General features: G+C 36.6%; 2 protein-coding genes across 2 annotated transcripts in view; one reads left to right on the top strand and one right to left on the bottom strand.

Annotated features, from left to right (window-relative positions):
- Window positions 1-2,583: 2,583 nt before the first annotated feature.
- Window positions 2,584-4,352, bottom strand: LOC144367340 (uncharacterized). The gene is made up of 2 exons (XM_078023220.1): window positions 3,518-4,352; window positions 2,584-2,956 (listed from the first exon to the last, which is right to left on the bottom strand). The coding sequence occupies exons 1-2, from the start codon at window positions 4,228-4,230 to the stop codon at window positions 2,950-2,952; spliced, it is 720 nt and encodes a 239-aa protein (XP_077879346.1). The 5' UTR covers window positions 4,231-4,352; the 3' UTR covers window positions 2,584-2,949.
- Usp6nl (USP6 N-terminal like) overlaps window positions 3,979-21,832 on the top strand; it is a 169,208-nt gene continuing 151,354 nt past the window's right edge. The window contains exons 1-2 of the mRNA XM_013356412.4: window positions 3,979-4,119; window positions 19,624-19,715. Of these exons, the coding sequence (XP_013211866.1) occupies window positions 19,712-19,715 (4 nt within the window). The 5' untranslated portion in view covers window positions 3,979-4,119; window positions 19,624-19,711. The remainder of the gene's footprint in view (window positions 4,120-19,623; window positions 19,716-21,832) is intronic.

Raw genomic sequence — 21,832 nt, 5'->3', positions numbered from 1 at the left:
CATGTACAGTTTTAAGACAAGGAGACAGACAAAATTGAGAACACCACTAAATAAGACAATCTCAGATTAATATAAGTGAACTATGTATAAAAAATCTTGCATGTGATTTTATAAAGTTCACCATCCTTTTGTGGATTCTTCTTTGCTCTCCAATCAACAATTTCACTTTTAAACTGAAGGATAACTTTTTTAAAAAATATGAGCTGTGTGGATGTAGTTGTTGATTGCCCATTGATTTTTTACTTACATTGAGTGCACAGATGTTGACTCATCTGTTTTTATTTTCACCCATGAAGAATAATTATATGCACTGTTATTGGAACTGACTTTTCCAATCAATATAAGAATATTGGCTTTTTATAAAAATTTAAAAATTAAAGTGGCTGGTGAGTATAAATATTTGCATTGTAAGGCTTTTCCACAGCCTTCTTCCAAACCCCACCCCCACTTAGGGAACTAGCTGCTTACCCTCTCAAAAAAATTAAATGGCTCATATTGCCATGGATTCACACTGCAAAGCTTCAATTTACAAGAGACTCGATGACCCTTTCATCCATATTTTGAAGATGAGAGTGGAGGATGGATAATTTGCTTTGAAAGTTTTATTCCCTCTATGTTCTATGTTTTTATGTTTTCACCACAAACTGGCCTTAGTTATTGTGGTATCTTGTAGGGGATTTAAATATATACTTTTATCTTTGGCAACATTGTAAGTATTGTTAGCATAACATATAACTTTTTCAAAAGTGAATGAAATGAAAATATCAATTTCTCTTACTCTATTATAAGGGAGATAATTGTATTTTTTTTAAAAGAGAATTTTTTTAATATTTATTTTTTAGTTTTCAGCGGACACAACATCTTTGTATGTGGTGCTGAGGATCAAACCCGGGCCGCATGCATGCCAGGCGAGTGTGCTACCGCTTGAGTCACATCCCCAGCCCAAGGGGGGTAATTCTAAAAAGCTGGTAATTATAAAAAATTTTAATTAGAAACACAAACTGTTAAATTATATCTTTTTTTGGTATTTTATTGATATCAAGTTTTTACCTTTAGCTGAAAGGCATTTCAGTATATATATATATTCTTTATTTTTGTTTTTTGAGGGTTTTTTTTTTTTTTAAATTGAACCCAGGCATTCTACCACTGAACTATATCCCCAGCCCTTTTTTTTTAACTTTTATTTTATATTTTCTCACTAAATTGCTGATGCTGGTCTCAAACTTGTGATCCTCCTGCCTCAGCCTCCCAAGTCATGTGGATTATAGGCATATGTCACTTATGCACACTCAGCTGCATTTTAGTATATAGTATGTTATTTTGGATTCAATATAATCTTGAAGTGAATGTACTGTAATTATTTAGAGTAAGGGTTGACAAACTCCTACTGTAAGGCTCAAGTCTACTTATTTTTGTCAATTTTCAGTGAAATCCAGTTACCATTACTTTGTACATATACTCTGGATGCTTTTATACCTACTATCATTACTCTTTTAGAAAATTTTGTAAAATGGTTCTGTCTTTATTTCCTTTATAATTATTGACATAAATTCTGTATTCCACAGATATTAAATAGGCATATTGCCAAGGTTAAGCACATGACCTAGGCATACTATATGTCTACCAAGTGTTAAGCGCTACACTAGGGATACAGTAGTAAAGAGGAGACAAAAATTCACACTTGGGCTGGGGTTGTGACTCAGTGGTAGAGCACTTGCCTAGCATGTATGAGGCACTGGGTTTGATCCTCAGTACTACATAAAAATAAAATAAAGGTATTGTATCTACCTACAACTAAACAAATATTTTAAAAGATTCATGCTTATTGTTCAATGATACTTCCAAGACACTCAATAATAAAAATTTTGGCAAACACTTGGAGGTTTACTGAAGAACAGAACAGATTTTATATTGAGGTGACTGGGTATTGACACTGACTAGGGAAAAAATGTGGGAATTCTTGAACTGCAATAATACTATACAATCAGAGAGCTACAATAAAATTGAGCCAATGGTGCTCATAATTAAGTGTAATATAGAGTGTTTTTAGAATTACTCATATAATTTATGGAAAAGCACCTGAAATTTCTAGTTCATTTTGCCAATAAGCCTGTGACAAGGGTTGTCTGTCCAAAATCCCATAAACTAGTGACTTGGAGTTCTTGTGTTTGCAATGATGTCCTTTGAGTGACATCTCATGAGCATCTCTGTGGTTTACAAGGTGTCCTTACATGATGGGAGCTCAAACAGCAATGTAATTCAATAAACATTTACTGAGGGCCTTCCTGTGCATAGCAATCTATTGGGTGCAGCATAGGCCACAAAGCTCTATAAGTAGAAATTGATACTATCTTAACCTGGGTGACTACTAACCTGAGAATTCCATAACTTTTGGAGAGGATTTGGGATTGAAAAAAACCTTGCATGCCCTTTCAACTTCTGTCCTGCTTTTTGCCAACTCATATTGGCAAAATTAACTGTGCCATTAGTGAAAGATGGGACAAAGAACATTTAGAATTATAAGACAAAAACAAAAACATAATAATAAAAAAAAACAATCTTCACAAACCTGGTTTAAGCGAGTGAAGGAAGATCCAAAGGGAAGAATACACTTTTATTTTCTTACAAAGTGTTTAAGTTGGGGATGTAGCTCAGTGGAAGAGTGTATGCTTTTCAAGTTCAAGGCCTTGGGTTCATTTCCCAGCACTGCACACACAAGCATATTTTATAAAGTGTTTAGACTATAGCATCAGAGAGAGAGAGAGAGAGAGAGAGAGAGAGAGAGAGAGAGAGAGAGAGAGAGAGAAAGGGGCTGTAGAGACCATCTAAGGTGTAATCTATTCACTGGTCTTAAAGTTTGTGTGCTAGGGAAGAGTCGTCTGCCTCTGCTTCCTCCTTTCATTCATCCTGTTGATATTGTGGCTGCACCCAGTTTCTTAGTGTCAGCTTTCACCCACTGGAAAAGAGAAAGAATAACAACAGTACTGTTGCCAACTTTAGTAATTCTAGTTCCTGGAAACAAGGACAGGAAGCCTTTTAGTTATTTGCACACCCTAACTTTTCTAGCTTCTATTGAATAAATCACTTAACTGTCAGCTAATTACAGTGTTGGAAATTTTACATCATTCATCTTTTTATGGCAGTTCTTAATGGATGACTGCGGAGATTAAAACTCTTGACAATTTCCACGATATAAAAAAGGAAAGCTGACCTAGAGAAAGACGGGACAAAGATGAACATTTGAGAAGTTTTTAGCACCAATAGAATGGTACACAGTAGCCTACTTAAAGTAGTGCTGATGTGAATACTTTGCCTAAGTTCCTGAAAAACGACGCAAGTATTTTCCCAGCTAACAACCCCGCCAAGCAGGCAGGGCTATCATTCCACTTTACAGATGAAGAGGCTGAGGCAAAGAGAAAATTGAATACTATGTCCAAGGTCTGACGCCTAGTAAGTAGTTGGGCCAAAAAGGAAAAAAAGAGCCAGTTTGGCTCTAAAGACCACGTCCTTGACCCACACTCTACTTGACCGCCTCTCAGGTCTCAGCCATCCATCCTCTGGACCGCCAACTAGAAGCGCAAACATCTGTGATTTTCGTGCAATGCCTCGAAGCCCTGTTCTAGGTCCTTCGCCTCCAATGCGGGCGCCAGAGGTTAGGAGAGCAAGCCTCCTGCAGAAGAGGGTCTGGGGATGGGGCCTCCACCTGCGGCCCCCGGCGCGCGGCCCGCTGCCGGCGAGAGCGCGCACGGCGGGAGCGCGGGAGCGGCGCGCACGTGCCGCCGGGAAGGGGCTACTCGGGCCGCGCCAAGATGGCGGCGGCTGCGGCCGCAGCGGCGACGGTTGGCGGCGGCCGGTGAAGCGGGCGGGGCCGGCGGCGCGGAGGCGGGGTCCCGGGCGAGCCGCCCTGGGAGGCGGGGGCCGTTTCCATAGCGGCGGCAGGAGGTGTCGCGCCGGGGAACTTCCTGGTTCCCGGGCTCGGCTTCGCCGGGATCCTCTTGGAAGGGAAACAATGGGGCGGAGGGCACTGCGGTAGCCGCCGCTGCGCCGGACCTGCTTGGCTGCTCGGGACCGCCCGCTCTGCCCGCTGCCCACAGCCGCCGCCGACGGGACTGTCCGGAGGTAACTTCCTCTCCTCCTCTGCCGCCGCGAGGGGCCGGCGGCCGCGGGTTCCCTGGCTGGGCTGCCCCGCCTGGGGCTCGGAGTTGGCCCCGGGGAGCCGGACGCCGCCATTCCCGGACCCGGGAGGAGGGGACGCAGCTGCGGCTCGCTGGCCCAGCCCTGGAAGGGCCGGCTCGGGAACGTGCGCGGGTGCCCCCGGCCGGCCTGTGGGGGTCTGCGGCGTGATTGGCAGGCAGCGGGCGCGGGGCGGAGGGCGTGCGGGGAGGGGGCCGTGCGGGGAGGAGGCCTGGCGAAGGGCCCAGGCTGTCTAGCCCCCGGGGAGGCGGAACCCGCTGCCCGCCTCCCCCCCGCGCCAGTTTCGGTCCCCGGGGAGACGTGTCTCCCTCGCAAGTTTCAGTCTCTTCCTCCAGAGTCCAGTGGGCAGGACCCAGGCAAACTTCGTTCTTTTAAATTATTGCCTTGATGCCGCGGAACTTTGTTTGGACCAGACAAGGGAGGAAGGGCTGAGTGAGGGATTGAGAGAGCCTGGAAATCTGTGCGCCTTTGCAAAGTTTGCAGAATAGTTCGGAGCTCACGACTGTAGCATGGTGCGACATTTCTAGTATGTGAGAACGGTTACACGGTTACTCGCAGGTGTTTTACTGCCGGAAAATGAAAGAAGTCTATAAATCGATGGGTGGACATTTGTGTAAGTTGAGGATTGAGTCTTTCTCCCTCCTATCCTCGTCCCTTTAATCCGCGGATGCTTTCAAACAGAACACTTGAACATGCATTGTCCCTTGGGAAGGCTGAGTGAATTGGGGGCCATCAGTCTTTGGAAATAATATGACATGAATGGAAAAAAGTGGGGACACTTTTAAACATTTTTATTGCTGGAAGGAAATGATTTCAATTCTGTATCAATCCTTTTTAAAGATAATTAAATTTGGGGGATAGATATTTAATGTTTCATAGCTCAGAAGAGTTGCCCAGAACTTTTGCGGTCCTTCTGGCCAACTCCTCTCTTAGATTGAATCTCTGGGAAGTTCTGTCAGGAGTAAGTCAGAGTACTTTTTTACTTTCAGGAAGTCATTTTAATAAGAATAATGGATAAGCATTAAGTGAACACTTGTTAATTTGCTTTTATCTCTATTCAGACCCTAAAATTAACAAAGATATTTTTGAGTTTGTCATTTTTTAATAATAAAGATTGTAAACATGGTGTAGTTCGTTACTTAAAATGGTTGTTGGTACTATGCCGTATTCTACATAGGCAATTAAAATATACGTCAAAAGAGAAAAAAAAATTATACTAAGAATAAATTTGGTTTTAAGGGAAAACTGATCCTAACTGCAAGCATAGGTATCCTGAATTAAATTCTTACTTCACCTATTATGTATTTAAAAAATTAATGAGTTGTTACAAAGTGTTCAAAAAAGCATCATTTGCCAAACAAAGAATTTGGGCCCTGAGCTTTATCATGTTGGTGTCTACGCACTGTTTTTAGTTAGACTATCAAACTCTTTTTTTTGTATCTCCTGGTGAAGATAGTTCTTTACCAGTTTTAGCAGTGTTTTGTCATGCAAATAGCTATTAGTGAGGACAGCTGGCCTGGTTAAACAAGCCAGTAAGTAGACATATCAGATTTGGCATCATGTATTAGTTGACTGATCATCTTCAAGCGTTATTAGGAACCAAGAGAGCCATGGCAGATCCAATCTGGGTCTCCAGAGCCAAGCAAAGTTTGCATTGGTCTATCTTTACCATCTGCCTCAAAATGCTGTTACATTTTGTAGTCAGTAAAGATGGATGAAAAAGAGGCCAGTAAGTTGAAGTTAGTAGCAAATTGAGAACACACAAAGTTAATTTGGTTAAAAGTTATGAGGAACAGGAATGTCATACTCCATATATGTATGTCAAAATATACTCTACTGTCATATCTAAAAAGAAAAGACAAAAAAGAAAAAAGTGAGGAGTGTTAGGGCAGTTCCAAACTGGCAAAAGAGCTAGAAACTGAAGCTTTGAGAATTGGGGTGGGGTGGGGTGGGGTGTGTGGCTGGGCAGGATTGTGTGCAGAGGCAGGCAGACAGATGCTGCCATAGGTGCACACAAAAGTGATTACATTTTCTGGTTTTTGTTTGGGATTTCACTTTAACCATTGTTGTTTTGTAACAAGTGCAGTTCATATCACTAAGTACCAGAAAGTTACAGTTTGTCCCTTCCCTGTGATTTTTGAAAAGCATGTTCCATTCTCAGATGTGATTTAATCACCCCCCCCCCAAAAAAAAACGTGTCTCCCATTTTTACAGTGGAAGTCAACAGAAAAAAATAATAATTTGAAAGAAATTTGGCTTCTGGCACACTTCCAAATAATATTTAGGTATTAGATCATTGGAATTTGTCATGGACACTGTGATTCTCAGCTGTTCCATTCATTTCCAGATTATATCACCTCAGACAAACTACTTGTTTGAAGCTTGTTTCTTTGTAAAATTTGGGAGAATTATAAATTTAAATTTGTTTATTCAATGGATATTTTTTGAGTGCCTTCTGGGTACCTCAGGAATTTGTATTAGATACTTTGTTTTCAACAAGTAGATGAGTCTTAAGGAACTATAAAATTATAAAGCCTAAGCAGCCTGAATTGGTTTGGGAGTAGTCTGGGCAGATTTCCCTGAGGAAGTGATTTGTAAGACTTGAAGGTCTAGAAGGGGATTGATAGTGGATGAAAAGGAGAGTTGAAACCAAGTACAGAAAATTTTGAGGATGGGAATAGAGTGTGGACACAATCACTGCGCTGAGGAGATTGTTTTGCAGGTTGAATGAGAATGTTTGGCAGGTCAGTTCCCTCTCTGCATATGGGTACTCAGTGTTGGTTATAAGAGAAGGCTCCTGGTACCATCCTCTAATAATCTGAATGAAGTGGCTCAGTTTTGATCCATAGTCATTGTGGAAAGGGAGTCAGTTGGCTTGACTTTTACCACACTTGACCTGGAAATGGCTCTCTGCACACTTTGGTGTCTGCTTTTATAACTGTTAGTTTACCTGTTTCTATAGCTGTAAAATTGGAATTAGATATTAAATAAAATATTAATTCATTTCTTTTCAGAGATTCTGATACCAGGAAAGTATTTTGATTGCATTTTCCTTTTGAGGAGCTTAGACTACTTTATTTAAAATGCCTGATCCTCCTCAAAAAACTATAAGAGCAATCCACCCTAAAAGAAAAAACAGCCAGTATGCAGGTGGTTTCATTTGCTTTTATGGAAGATCTAGATTAACTCTGGAGTTTGATTGTTAAGTGTTTTTGGCTTTGTAGAGATGATTTCGTTATTTTGTGATAAAGGTACACATTGCATCCATGTCTTACTGACATTGATATGAATGTAGGAAAAGTTAAAATTTTATCCTGAAAGTTTCTTTTCATTGATTCAGCAAGTAAATTAAAAATAATGAGTGCTGTTTTTCATGAGTAAGTGAAATAATATAATTTCAGTGCTTCTTAATGTATTAATTTTGCAGTTAGTAGTGTTATTTAGATCAGGGTTGGCAAATTAATATTTTATTATGGAATTGATGCAGTATTTATAGTCAGTTGGCTCTCTAGGCTTTTTGTTCTTGTTTGGGTTTTGGACATTTTAATGTTTATTAACATATTTAGTAAGATAAGAAGGTGAAATAAAAATTTGACAATCTCATCACAATAGAGAAAAATTGAATGCATGTGGAAACTAAAACTTATAAAGGTTGTTATGTGTGTGGAGATAGAATCGGCATATAATAACTATTGACAGAAATTCTTAAAAATTAATTTTAGAAATCTATCACCTGTTGTATGCTCATTTTTTTCTTATTTTTAGCTTTGTTCTGGATTGCTTTTAAAAAGTAACTTTTGTGTTTCTTCCCTTTTTCTTTTTCTTATTTTTTGGCTGGGGGCGGGGGTTACTGGGGATTGAACTCAGGGGTACTCAACCAGCACTGTTTTGTATTTTATTTAGAGACAGGGTCTTCCTGAGTTGCTTGGTGCTTTGCTTTTTGCTGAGGCTGGCTTTGAGTTTATGATTCTCCTGTCTTAGCCTCCCAAGCTGCTGGGATTATAGGTGTGTGCCACCCCTCCCGGCCGCTTCTTCCCTTTTTAATGCTTAGGATTGTATGTTCTTTCACTAGTTCCTTATGCATTCTTGACTTATCAAAGTGTAATATTCATTGGGACTTTGGCTGTTTTTTTCTGGACAATGCAAGACCTTTAAAAACATGTAGTTCAATTTTCTTCCATCTTTACTTATTTCATGATTGTCATGTTTTAAAATGCATATATATTTTAAACCCCACAGGCATATTTCTATTGTTTTAGATTCTTATTACTCAGTTACTGTGTTTTTTTCTCTTCATTTCCACCAACACTACTGACCTTCCTTCTGGAATAAACTCCTTCTGCTGCTTGAAGAATACCCCCTAGTGTTTTCCTCAGAGTGAATCTAGTGTTATCAAGTGATGGAACTTTTTGTTTGAGAATGTCTTTATTTTGCCGATATAGTTGGGATGTATTTTACTGGGTATACAATTCTAGATTGGATGCATATCTATATTTACATGTTTTTTGGAGAAATTATTTCATATTTTGGCTCTTCTGTTCCTATTCAGAAGTCATCTACAGTTTATTGCATCTTTGTTGGTGATCTGTTTATTTTTTCCATCTGTTTTTAAAAATTTGTTCTAATTAGTTATACATGACAGTAAAATCCACTTGTCACATCATACATAAATGGAGTATAACTTCTCATTCTTCTGGTTGTACAGATATAGAAGGTAATAATGTCAGATTCATTCTACTAGCCTTCCTAATCCTTTGCCCCTCCTTCACTCCCCTTTGCCAAATCCCAAGTAACTCATTCTCTGCCCTCCACTCCCCATTTTTCAATCTGTTTTAAAAAGTTTCCTTTTGTCTTTGGACTTCATATGATTCTCTCCTTTTTTCCATCCCTTCCTTCCTCCTCCTTCCTTTTTTTTTTCTTCTCCTTTTTCTCTTGCTCTGTTCTTGCTTTTGATATGTAGAACATTTTGATGCTGTGACTTGATGTTTTACATCAGTTTTGGAAAGTTCTAAACCATCAGCTCCTCAAATATTGGATTTCTCTTGTTTAATCTTTCTGGGACTCAATTGTACAAGGTTAGATCATCTCACTGCATCATCTCTGTTTTGCCTCTCATTATGTTTTCATCCTTACATTTCTTTTCTTTTTTTTTTTTCCTGGATATTTTCTTTTGGCCTGTCTTCTACCTTATCAAGTTAGTATTTATCTGTATCAAATATGTTCTTAAATATCTTTTAAATTTTAGTTATTGTGTTTTTCATTTATAGAATTTCAGTTTTCAGATATACTCTGCCACTTTTTAAGTTTCTGTTCCCCATCAAACATTTTCAAGCATTGCACATATCTCTTTGGAGAGAATAAGCATGGTCACTGTCTTTGTGGTGTCTCTCTCTCTCTCTCTTTTTCTCAAGGAGTCTCATGTCCTTGTGTGCCTGCTTGCCTTTGAATGTGTGTTGGCCATTGTGTTTGAAAAAGTATTTCTAGAAGTGATTATAGATTTAGGTAAGAATTTTTCCATTGTTTTTGCCAGCCACTTGGGATCACTTTTGTCTAAATTGAGATTTTTTTTTTTTTTTTTTAATTTTTGTTTTGAGCATCTGTGCAAGGACTGGTTTAGTTTACTTTCAAGCCATCCTTTCTTTTGGGATTCAGTTTTTGCTTATTCCAAAGCAAAGGATGGTCCTTGGTGGATCTTTTGTCTTTCTAGCCTTCAAGGATGACTCAGTATAATTTAACCTTCCAGGAACCTGTTTAAATTAGCAAACATTTCCCAGAGTAAAAAAGCCCCAGGGTGCCATGCTTTCCTATCTGGATTCATGTTCTTTCTTGGTCTCTCTGGGTTGGCCATTTCTCATTGTCTTGTTCTTTGGTATTCTCCCTTCTTAAAAAAAAAAAAATTAAAATATACATACAATAATGTGCACTGATTTTAAATGTGTGTTCAGAATAATTAAAATTTTTTCTTTTAGTTATAGATGGACACGATGTCTTTATTTTTGTTTATTTTTATGTGGTGCTGAGGATCGAACCCAGGGCCTCACACATGCGAGGCAAGCACTCTACCATTGATCTACAACCCCAGCCCCTAGAATAATTTTTATAAATCTAATTTCATTGTATAATTACACTTAAATATATAGGACATTTTTTGGCACCTCAGAAGGTGATGTCATACTCCTTCCCAATCGGTCCTCTTTCTCTCTAGCTTTAAGTCACAGGGATACAATTTTCTGTCACCATAGATTAACTTTGCATGTTCTAGTTTTTCATAAAAATATTACTCAGTCTCTACTCTTTTGTGTCTTTCTTCGTTTACTCCACATTGTATTGTCAGTGAATTTTGACTATATTGTTGTGTATATCTGTAAATGTTTTGTTTTTATTGCCCAATACTTATTCTAGTAACTGTGGCTGTCTAAAAAATTGCCTTAAAACTCAGTGACTTAAAACAATGGCATCCTTTGCTTTCTTTACAAATCTGCAGTTGGGGTAGCTTATCTCTTCTTCATTGAGTTTCAGCTCCAACTGCTTGAAGGTGAAGTCTAGTATTGTCTAAAGGCTTTGCTTACACATCTGGTCATTGATGATAGGACATCTAAATGTGGCCTCTATGGTCTGAGCTTGTTCACAACTTGAGCATTGTGGCTGAATTACAAAGGAGAAAGGAGGTGAAGGGAAGTGGGAGTAGGGGAGAGATGCATGACCCAGACAGAAACTCTGTTGCCTTTTATTACTTAGCCTTGGAGTTTATGTGCTATTACTTTGACTGCATAGTATTCTTCAAGGCAGTTGTAAATGTTCCCTTTAAAGAGCGGAAGTGGATTCTGCTTCTTGATGCAGGGGGAGAGGGGCAAATTCTGGAGGAGCATGTAGGACCAGGAATATCACAGTGACCATTGTTGGAAAATATAGTCAGCCCTTGTGGTAGCCTAATACATGAATTTATCACCATTTATTTATCCTTTCTACTTTTAATAGACATTTGGGTTGTTCTTAATCTTTGATTCTTCTAATGAAGTTACTCTGTATATTCATATGTGTATATTTTGATGTACTTATGAATTTCTTCCTTTTGGATATATCCCTAGGAATGGAATTGCTGAGTAAAAGGTAGACATATTTAGCTTTAGTATTTAGCACACTGTTTGCCAAAGTATTGTGCCAATATATATCCCTGATATTTTTAATAATGTAAAACTGGTGTGTGTGTGTGTGTGTGTGTGTGTATGTGTGTGTGTGTATGTGTGTGTATGTACACGTATATCTCTCCAGTTCTTGGTCTTTAAGCAAGAGGGTTGGTTTATATACCTGGTTTGTTGGAAATGCAGCTCCTTCCCTCATGTGTTGTCTTTTATATAACTTTTATGTGTTTATGTTTTACTTTCAAGCCAGATGCTTAGTTATTGGAAAATCGGGACTAGGTAGAAGGGTCTGATTTGGAAGTAGGAGGCTATTTTATTTTTTTTGTACCAAGGATTGAACTCTGGAGCACTTGGCCACTGAGCCACATCCCCGGCCCTATTTAGAGAGACGATCTCACTGAATTGCTTAGTGCTTTGCTTTTTTTTTTTTTTTTTTTTAATATTTATTTTTTAGTTCTCGGCGGACACAACATCTTGTTTGTATGTGGTGCTGAGGATCCAACCCGGACCGCACGCATGCCAGGGGAGCGCGCTACCACTTGAGCCACATCCCCAGCCCAGTGCCTTGCTTTTAATGAGGCTGGCTTTGAACTCATGATCCTCCTGCTTCAGCCTCCCTAGCTGCTGGGATTATAGACATGTGCCACCATACCCTGCTAGTAGGCTAATTTTTAAAGCAGCATTTTAGAATATGTATTCAAATTAGTGCTAAGACTTTACATTAATTGCTGAAGAGAAATTTCTGAAGTTTGTTTTAGAAATTGCTTTTTGGAGGTATTGAGCCTTATCCCTTTGACATCCCAATGTCACATTTTGTTCGTGATCCAGTGCTTTATTATTGTCAGTTTGAATTCTAAGCTCATTCATCAGACTTGCTTGGGAAATATTTTTTTGACTATTACATAAACACTTTTCTTCCAGGAGAAATGAGTCCTTATTGCTGAGGATTGCCATCTAGAGTTTCCCCACAAACTAAGGGCTCCCTGTGACCACTTCACTGTTAATAATCACCTTGACTTTCTTTCAAATGTCTGGTGGATCTGCCCCATGATGATGATGATGATGATGATGATGATGATGATGATGATTTTAACAAAACCAACATTTTAGACCAATTTATTTTAGCTCATACCTGGTTTACTGGGTTTATTGGTTGATCCCACTATGATAAATAAAGTAGAATCTTTCTTAGTTGCCCAATTAATGAAAATGATTTTTAGAGTCATAAATAATACAGTGCTAGAAAGAAAACTTAAAAAAATTGTGTTCAACTCACTTATTTTTTAATGAGACAAAAATGGATCAGTACTTATACATATGTCAATTACCAAAGCATTTTTCATGCATAATCCCATGACAATCCTGAGTGGTAGGCAGGTGGAAATTTTAACTTTACAAATAAAGAAACAGAGGCTAAGGGAACTAAAGTAACTATCTAAATTCCTCTAGTTAATTAATGGCAGAGCTGTAATACATTTGCATCTAGAATTTTTCATATGTTGAATGATTTCCTTGTGAAATTGACAGTCTCCCCTTATCTTGCTGAATTCCAGTTTTTTTTTTGACAGTCTCACTTTAACTCTATGTATTTATGGCTTACAAATATTCATTTTCATTCAGGACAGGGCTCTTGAATGAGCAAAAACCCTTGACTACCACTTCACTTCAGTTTCCTTTAGTACTTTTGTCCTGAATACATTCTGTTAGTGGCAAGATGGGATCAAGTGTGCTGTGATTGTTTTATCACAAGCTAGTTGAGCAATTTTTGCATATTGCAGAGCTGAATTAACATTTATTAAGTGAATGGATTAATACATTCTGGTGTTTGGAATTTTGATATAAATTCCTTGAAGATAGAGCTTAAAATGAATTATGTCTACTTTTTCTTTTTTGTTTTCTTTTATGGTATGTCTTCTATAATGCTCATTATTATAATTGACAGTCTGGAATTTTAACCAGCTTTTAAAATTATGTCAGGCTCCTGAAAATCAGAGATAGTGTATCTTTTATTTTAGCTTTTTTTTTCTTTTTTTTTTTTTTTTCCTGTGGTGCTGGGGTATGCCTTGTGCATATGAGGCAAGCATTCTACCAACTGAGCTACATCCCCAGCCCTCATTTTACATTTTATCTGTAGAACTAAGGCATTAGGTACAGTAATAATATGATGTATCAAGTGCATAAGGCAAATGTGACATCATAAGCCACCTTTGAAAGGTCCTGACTATCTATAACTGAAATTAGTAAGAAAGACTTAGAAAGGACATTTTTTTCTCTAAATGCCTGCAAGTTCATATGTTGACCAGTGTAAAACTATTAGAATTTGTTAAGTTCTTGGAAACTTAAATTCTACCTGTGAAGAGGAAAGCATTCTTATCAGATGCTTCATAAATATACACATATAAACAAACCAATGAAACCAAACTATTTCTCATTTTGCTTTTAAGCCTATCTCATTCTTTGATCTTCTAGCAGGAAGTATTTTGTTGATTTAGTGAGTAGGGTAAACAAACTTTTTGCTCCAGCAGTTACAGGACATTTGCTATACTTTTGCTGCAAAAGTACTTCAAGCTGTGGGAATTTAGCATTGTGTTTTAGGTGGTATAAATTGCAGCAAGAGCATTGTTTATAGAAAGCTTAAGAATTGTGAAAGAGTGGTGAGACTGTCTGATGAATAATGACTAATATTAACTGAAGTTATTATTATTATTATTTTTTGTCTAGAATGATAAGCTATTACCTGGGTATCTGTCTTGACATACATAGTGGAAGTAATGAACTATGAATGTGCATTAATAAAGGAAGGTACTAGAGTTACTGTACTGTAACTTCTATAAGGATAGGGTCTTTGTTGTTTATGGTTATGTTTGCTGTGCCTAGAAAATACCTGAGCTGCTCGAGGGTATCCCTGTAATCCAAGCAGCTCAGGAGGCTGAGGCAGGAGGATCAGGAGTTCAAAGCCAGCCTCAGCAAAAGTGAGGTGCTAAGCAACTCAGTGAGATGCTGTCTCTAAATAAAGTACAAAATAGGGCTGGGGATGTGGCTCAGTGGTTAAGCGCCCCTGAGTTCATTCCCCCCCCCATCCTTCCATCCCCCCAAAAAAGAAAATAACTGGCTCCTGAGCACTGCTTAGTGAGTATTTATTGAATGCATAGTAAGTGAGTATCTGTCATTTAAGTACTGGTTTATATATGTCTTTTAGGAAATCAATTTAACTTTGATGAAGCATTATTTTTGATACTTCTTTTTTGCTGACTGATAAAATTGTGTAAAGCCCATCTCAGAGTGTTCATTCATTTTCTGTCATTAAGTTTCTTTGAGACATTTTTAATGGATGTGAGGGAGTTTACTACATGTAAGTGAATGAATAATTCAGTTAGCCATATTAGTGAACACTGAATCTTATAATTTTTTTCTGTTACAAATAATGCTTCAGTGAAGGAATTTTTCACGAGTTTTTTTTTTTTTGGGGGGGGGGGAGCCGTGGGGTGGGGGTAGAGGAGGGAATGACAGTTCACCTAGTAGCAATTTAGAGAATAGGTCCTGGGAATTTCTACTAGAAAATGAGCTAATATTGTTTAGCTTGTGAAGGTAAGATCAGAAGCTTCGATGGTCAGATAGCTGAGATCATACAGTACAAATAATACAACTGTTTGGGTGGCCAGTGCTTTTTTTTTTTTAAATAATATCTTTATTTGTTTATTTATTTATGTGATGCTGAGGATCGAACCCAGTGCCTCACATGTGCGAGGCAAACGCTCTACCACAGCTGTAGCTCCAGCTCATAGCCAGTGCTTTTTACACATGGATAATGTATAATCATAAATCTCTTTTGACAGAAAGTTTATCTTGCAATTTGTAATAGAACTGGCTATTACTTGTATTTGTCTTTTAAGGAATAAATGTCGTTACAACCATTTCTGCTTCTTAATTATGGCTTAAAAATTAAAACTGCATTTAACTTCTTTATACATGTGGTTATACATATTTATGTTACTTTTATTTATAATCATTTCCTTTCTGAATTTTGTTGGAAATTGTTTGTTTTTTTGTATTAAAATACTATAAAATACAATACTCATACAAAAGTCTATATGTAACATATTACATAAAGAAAACTCTTGATGTTTTAAGACTACAGGTAACATATTGCATAATATACTGCCTATTGCATAATGATGTATATTCCATTCCTCCTTCAGCTGAAGTGGTAGGACATTACCAGTCTCTTGCTGAATGACCTCTCCCTACTTTCATCTTATTCCTGGCTTAGGGAAATCATCAGCCTCAGAGTGAGGTCTAGCACTCTGTTGTTACTTTTTTAGTTCATTATATATGTATATGTCCCTAAACTATTGTTAGCTTCATGTATTTTATAACATTATATAAATATTGTACCATTGATATTAATATTCATTGTATATGTATACATATTTTTATGTGCATAAAATCTAGTAAATATAAGTGTATATCAATAATATTTGTGAGATTTATTTGCTGATATACACGGTTCATTCATTTCATTGCTTTATAATACTTATTTGTATAAAGGTGGCATAATTATTCACCCTTCTGCTGGTGGAATTCCCATTTTTTGTATTATAAATAGCATTGCTGTTAGCATTGGTCAATATATATCTTAGTACAGATGTGAAAGAGTTTCTGTAGTTACATTGTTTAGCATTTTCATAATGTGCATTTAAAGAAATTTTTTTTAGTTGTGTATGGAAACAATACCTTTATTTTATTTATATGTATGTGGTGCTGAGAATCAAACCCAATTCCTCACATGTGTCAGGCAAGTGCTCAGCCACTGAGCTAGCTACAGCCCCAGCCCCTTAATATACATTTTTAATATTTTTATTCCCAGCCTCTATGTGTCCTTCTTATTTAGGTATGTTTTTATGAATAGTATATGGCTAGATATTTAAATATAGCCTTTATAACTTGAAAATTTAGTCAAATTTTTAAAATATTTCATTAGTTGCTAATGGGCCTTTATGTTTATTCTTTGTTATTAGTCATCTTTGGCTATAATAATGCTGGGTAACAAGAGCAAACTTTCAGTGGCACATGACAAATGTTTATTTCTAGCTCACAGATCTGTAATCTCTGCTGAGTTTGACTGGATTTGTTGGGGTTTGGCTATAAGCTGTGGGTTGGCTTCAGTTATGGGCCAGGTATCTACTCTGGGAGAGCAGCCACCTGGTGTGCATCTCTCCTGGTGCAGTGCAAACTCAGCTCTTACAGCTTCTAGTTAGAACTTTGTAGCCAGTTTCTCCCACATTCCAACAAGACAGCCCCCTCCAACAAGACAGCCCCCTCCCCCAAGCCAAAGTGCCTGAAAATGAGATTAAAGGCTACATTTTGCAGAAGTATCCCAGTAATACCTCCTAGTGACATTGTGGATTTAAGATACATTATTTTATCATACTTGGATGGGATGGATGGGGTGCAAATTAGAAAGTTTTTTTTTCTTTTTTGTATATCCAGTGGTAGTGTTTAGGGGAGGAGAAAGGGAACAAACATTTTATCTACTGTGCTACTTTACTGCCTTGTTGCTTAAAATAATTGGTAGACTACCTACTGTGAAAGTAGGTAATTGGGATCTACATTTTAAAGCTGCGATTAATGTAAAGAATCTTGAACAAGTGTCTTTGGCTATAAGTTTTTTGTAAATGTTCCTAGGAACTGCTGCATGATATTTTACATTAATTCTCACATATGCATATTTCTTACTATAAGACTTATGTGCATTTGTTACTTTAGATGTAAGTTTATAAATCTGGTGTTTTAAAATCTTATTATCTTGGTGTTTCTGAGGATAAGTGTTTTTAGTACTGATAAAATTCTTTATGTTTAAGAATTTAAACCCTTGAAAAAGTATTTATTGCATCTGGGGCTATTGCTCAGGGGTTAGCGCACTTGCCTGGCACGTGTGAGACACTGCGTTCAATTGTCAGCACCACATATAAATAAATAAAATAAATGTCTATCAACAACTTAAAAAAAAGTATTTATTTGGCTATGGTTTTGGGCAGGGAGGGGACATTACTTAGTGTTAGGTGCTTTGATGTTACCATTTAGGAATTTTAAGTTTAAGATAAAAATTATTTTTGATATAAAATGAACAAGAAGGAAAGTACCTGGGCAAAGAGACTTGACTACATATATAAATGTAAGTGGACACCTGAGTCATTTTGTGAATGTCTAATCTACAGTGTGTATTTATAAGGTGGGGCTGTCCTTGTCATCATTTAGCATGTTTTTGAGGAGGGAAGACAAATCAGACTTAATCAAGTACTGTCAAGAAAGTATATTTATTGTGAGAAATGTTTATCATGTATTCTAAAAACTAACCTGGTGATTATATGTTGTTTTAGATTTTCCATACAACTTTTCATTTCCTTTGGGGTAATTGGGTTATCTGAATATCATTTACTAGTGCACAGATAAAGAAGAAAGCATGTGGGATAGCGATCAGGTGATTATGTGGCAGAACTATGATTGTATGCCTCTGCTAATTACAGTGGCTGAGCCATGCTGTACTTACAAATGCTTATGCAGTGGTTTTACATTTTGTAACTATGTACTTCTCATGTATATTATTACATAGAATGAGTAAGTATATAGATGGGGCAAGCATTATTTCTTCAAAAAGCATTACCCAATTTTGATTCAAAAGCAGAGGGCCTAAGTATACTGTTTTCTTAAGTGATATAGATATTAAGAAACTATAACTTTTTGTGATTGCAAAAAATAGCTCACTGGTTTATGAAGAAAGTTGCCCATGAGGTACCACAAGTGTGAATTTTGTATTGAAATTGATCTTATCAGTGGAATTATATATATTAGATTTAGGCAAGGCATTTGTGGAACCATGGTTATGTTTAGATATAGGCTTGGTATTATCTCTTATTTAAAAATATGTTGATAAAGAGCAAGATTTATAATGTAAATCTTAGGGAAAGTATTAAGCTTGTGTTCATGTTGTAGGTACTGATGAGGTAAGGCACTGAAGATAGCAGGAAACAATTTTATTTGGCTGCAGCCAGGTTCAGAGGGCACAGCTTCTGCTGTAATCAATCAATCCCCTGAACCCCAAGTTCAGGTAGTTTCAGAATTTTATATGTAAGGGGAGGTACTCAGAAGTTCACAGTCTACAGAACTTCACCTAAAAACAGTTTTTTTCTTTCACTGTTCTGGGCAAGTTAACCGTTCAAGGACAACACCTGAGAAGCAGAGAGCTTCTTCTCCCCTTTTTCTTCCCCCTGCCAGCTGTTACCATGGAGCCCACTTGGTAACTTCTCTTATTTTAGAAATGTAGACATCTCTGTGAAGCTCCAGCTCAAGGCCAGTGGCCTTGTTTACACATTTCTACAAACTACTATATTGGATACATGTTTGTGAAAAACTATTAAGGGGTTGTCCAGCACTTGGAGTGCTGATTCCTTCCCAGCCTTTGGCCACATAAGACAATACGAAAATAGGAAGTTTATCTACATTGAATTCTTTTGTAGAAACTCTTTTGCTGACAGTCCTAAAATCAGCCATGGTGAAGATTTCTGGAGAAGTCCAGTTAAGACTTTTCTGTGGAGAAAAGGGGTGACACTACATTAATACTAAATACAAGATGGTGCTTTATGTTATGTTTGAGTGAAAATAATTAAATACACATTTTTAATTTAGTGTTTATCAAGTATTTTAAAAATAACTTAGAAAATGTGCCTTGAAGAGAAATGTGCCCACGTGATTGGGTAAATGTAGGGGGTATTACAGAGAATTTTTTTTGTACTTTACTGTTATTCCCTTATTATTATAATACAATGAGCTCATTTTACATTTGTAATGAGGAAGATGACCTTTATTGGAGAAAGTCTATAGCCATAACTTTGGTGATCTTTATTTCATGACTTTTATAAATCATTTATATGCAATCAAAATACATTGATTGAGCTTTACGTGCTATCTTTAGATAGAGTGCTTTCTTTATATGACTTAGCTGAGAATGGGAAAGAAATATGTTTGTAGTATTAAAGCCAAAGGACACTTGTTAATGAACTTCTGTGTGGTAATTACTTTCTATATATTATTTATTTGTGAAGTAATTTGTTTCACAAAAAGGGAAATGTGAATTTAACATGATGTTCTAAAAGAATGGTGTAACAAGGGGTTTTTCTGGAAATAGGTAAATTTTGAAATGAAATTATTTTCTTCCATTTCCTTTTATAAAATCTTATTGTAAATATTGACCTTTCGAAAATACCATTCCTTTCTCTTTTGTTTCCAGAATAGGACATGTATTCCTCTGAGAAACCTTGGACAGCAGATTTTGGTTTAGTATCTGATTGGGACAACACACAGAAACATTTCCAGTCATGAGTAAGTGTGCTTCTTTGATTCATTTCAGCGGTCTCAGGAGCATTTGCAGTATTAATTATTCTTTAAAAAAGAAAAAAAATGTGTTACTAGACAAAGTGGAATTATGTCCCTTCTTCAGAGATTGAAAAATCTGGTTCTTCCCAATACTATATATATGCTTGTCTGTATTAAAGCAAGGAGATGCTTTTTGATGTTTGATTTATTCTAAGAAGTTAGATGTGATGAGGAAATTTGTGTCATTAGCTTCTTGGCTTATCTGTCATTTGAAAATTTCTAATGACTAGCCATTGGAAAATGAACCTTTAGAAATATAAGTAGGGAATATTGACATTGGCCACAATTGAGAGAGGTTTTATTGTGTGAAATTTAATCATTGGGTAACATAGGTTAATATATTTAAGCAAGACAAAACAAAATAAAAATATCTCTATCAATGCATTTGATGGAATAAGAAACCAAGGCTATCCTGGATTTAACTAGATTTTTTAAAAAATATTTTTTATTTTTACATGGACACAATATCTTTATTTTGTTTATTTATTTTTATGTGATGCTAGGGATTGAACCCAGTACCTCACATGTTCAAGGCAAGCGCTCTGTCACTGAGCCACAACCCCAACCCCCTTAACCAGATTTGATATAGGTTTTTCTTCTCGGTTTAAAGAAGATGATATATATATAATACTTTCTGTCCATTTTTGACCACTTCTCTTGTGAACAGAACTGGTTTTATTATTTTGTGTTAACTGTTTTCTTTTAGAGGGTGAGGAAGAAATGAAATTTTATCCTATTAGAATCCTATGGCAGTTTCAAAGTGTAGATTTTCTGATGATGAAAATTCTTGGAGATGTAGTGAACATTTCTTTATTGGAATATAATGTTAGAGAGGTTAATTTTTTGCATATTATTTATATTGATATATATTTATCTTCATATGAATTAGATGCAGCTTTTCTTGAATCGATGTAATTAATTTGGTAGTTGATAAAATGAAGTTTTTTTTTTTTTTTTTTGGTGCTGGGGATTGAACCCAGGGCCTATGCATGCAAGGCAAGCACTCTACCAACTGAACTATATCCCAGCAAAATTAAGTTTTTGTTATTGTGAAGTATGAGTTTTCTACCAAGAATATTGCAAGAAGTGGTCTTTGATTTTCAAAGCTTTTCAATGGTATCCTTTTTCCTGTTGGAATACTTTGAATAAACAAGGATGGTTGGTAGATGCATTCAAATACACCAGATTATGAAAGAAGTGGCTTTTCTTATTTCAGTTCCATTCATGAAATTTTATAAAAATGCTTATCTAATGTAAAGTGCTAATTCTAGTGAAGATGGCCATTAGTTCATGAAAATTAAAACAGAAGCAGCAAGCATTTTAGTTTAAAAAATGCTTTCATGTTTGAAAAACCAAGATTTCTTCTAATATGTAATGTTAAGGTTTTGGTAGCATCTGTTGAAAATGTGAGTGTTTTTGAGGACAGGTATTCTATGTTTTTAATTTTGAATTCAGAATTCGACACAGTGTCTTGTACACTAAAAAATTGGATCCCTGTGAGGTTGAAGGCAGATGGCTTGTTAGGTGCCTAATGGTGTTAACATATTTTATTTCAAAGTGACAATGGTTTTATCTCACTTAGATTTTTTTTTTTTTTAAAGATTTTTTTTTCTGTTATTTATTTATTTTTATGTGGTGCTGAGGATTGAACCTGGTGCCTCTCACATGCTAGTCAGGTGCCTTACCACTGAGCTGCAGCCCCAGTCCTGGAATATTTTTATTTGGTTCTTTTTTATGTCCACTGGTTCTTTTTCATTTCTCCTTATTTTTACAATTGTTCCATTCTTTTGTTAGTTTTTTTTAACTTTTTATGAATCTTTTATATTCTTAAAGTAATTTCTAGATCATTTGATAACTTAAAAAATTATCTGTGGTGAATTTGTTATGATTGTTGATATTATTGGTGTTTTTATCATGTTCTGTAATTTTGCAGGCACATTCTGATGTGTTGTTTATTTATTTTCCTTTTGTCCAATAGTCTCCCTCTTTCTCTTTGTGATTTTCCCTGCTGCTCTAGCAGATTTGTAGTTATCTCGGCCTGGCTTTGGAGTTCCCATATCAGT

Source organism: Ictidomys tridecemlineatus, chromosome 10, assembly GCF_052094955.1.
Source record: "Ictidomys tridecemlineatus isolate mIctTri1 chromosome 10, mIctTri1.hap1, whole genome shotgun sequence".
NCBI classification, from domain to species: Eukaryota; Metazoa; Chordata; class Mammalia; order Rodentia; family Sciuridae; genus Ictidomys; species Ictidomys tridecemlineatus.
The sequence above is the reverse complement of the archived record's forward strand: the minus strand, read 5'-3'. Positions and strand labels throughout refer to the sequence as shown.

Coding starts and splice junctions, on each gene's coding strand:
- LOC144367340 (XM_078023220.1), bottom strand. CDS start 4,230: ATGGCGGCGTCCGGCTCCCCGGGGCCAACTCCGAGCCCCAGGCGGGGC.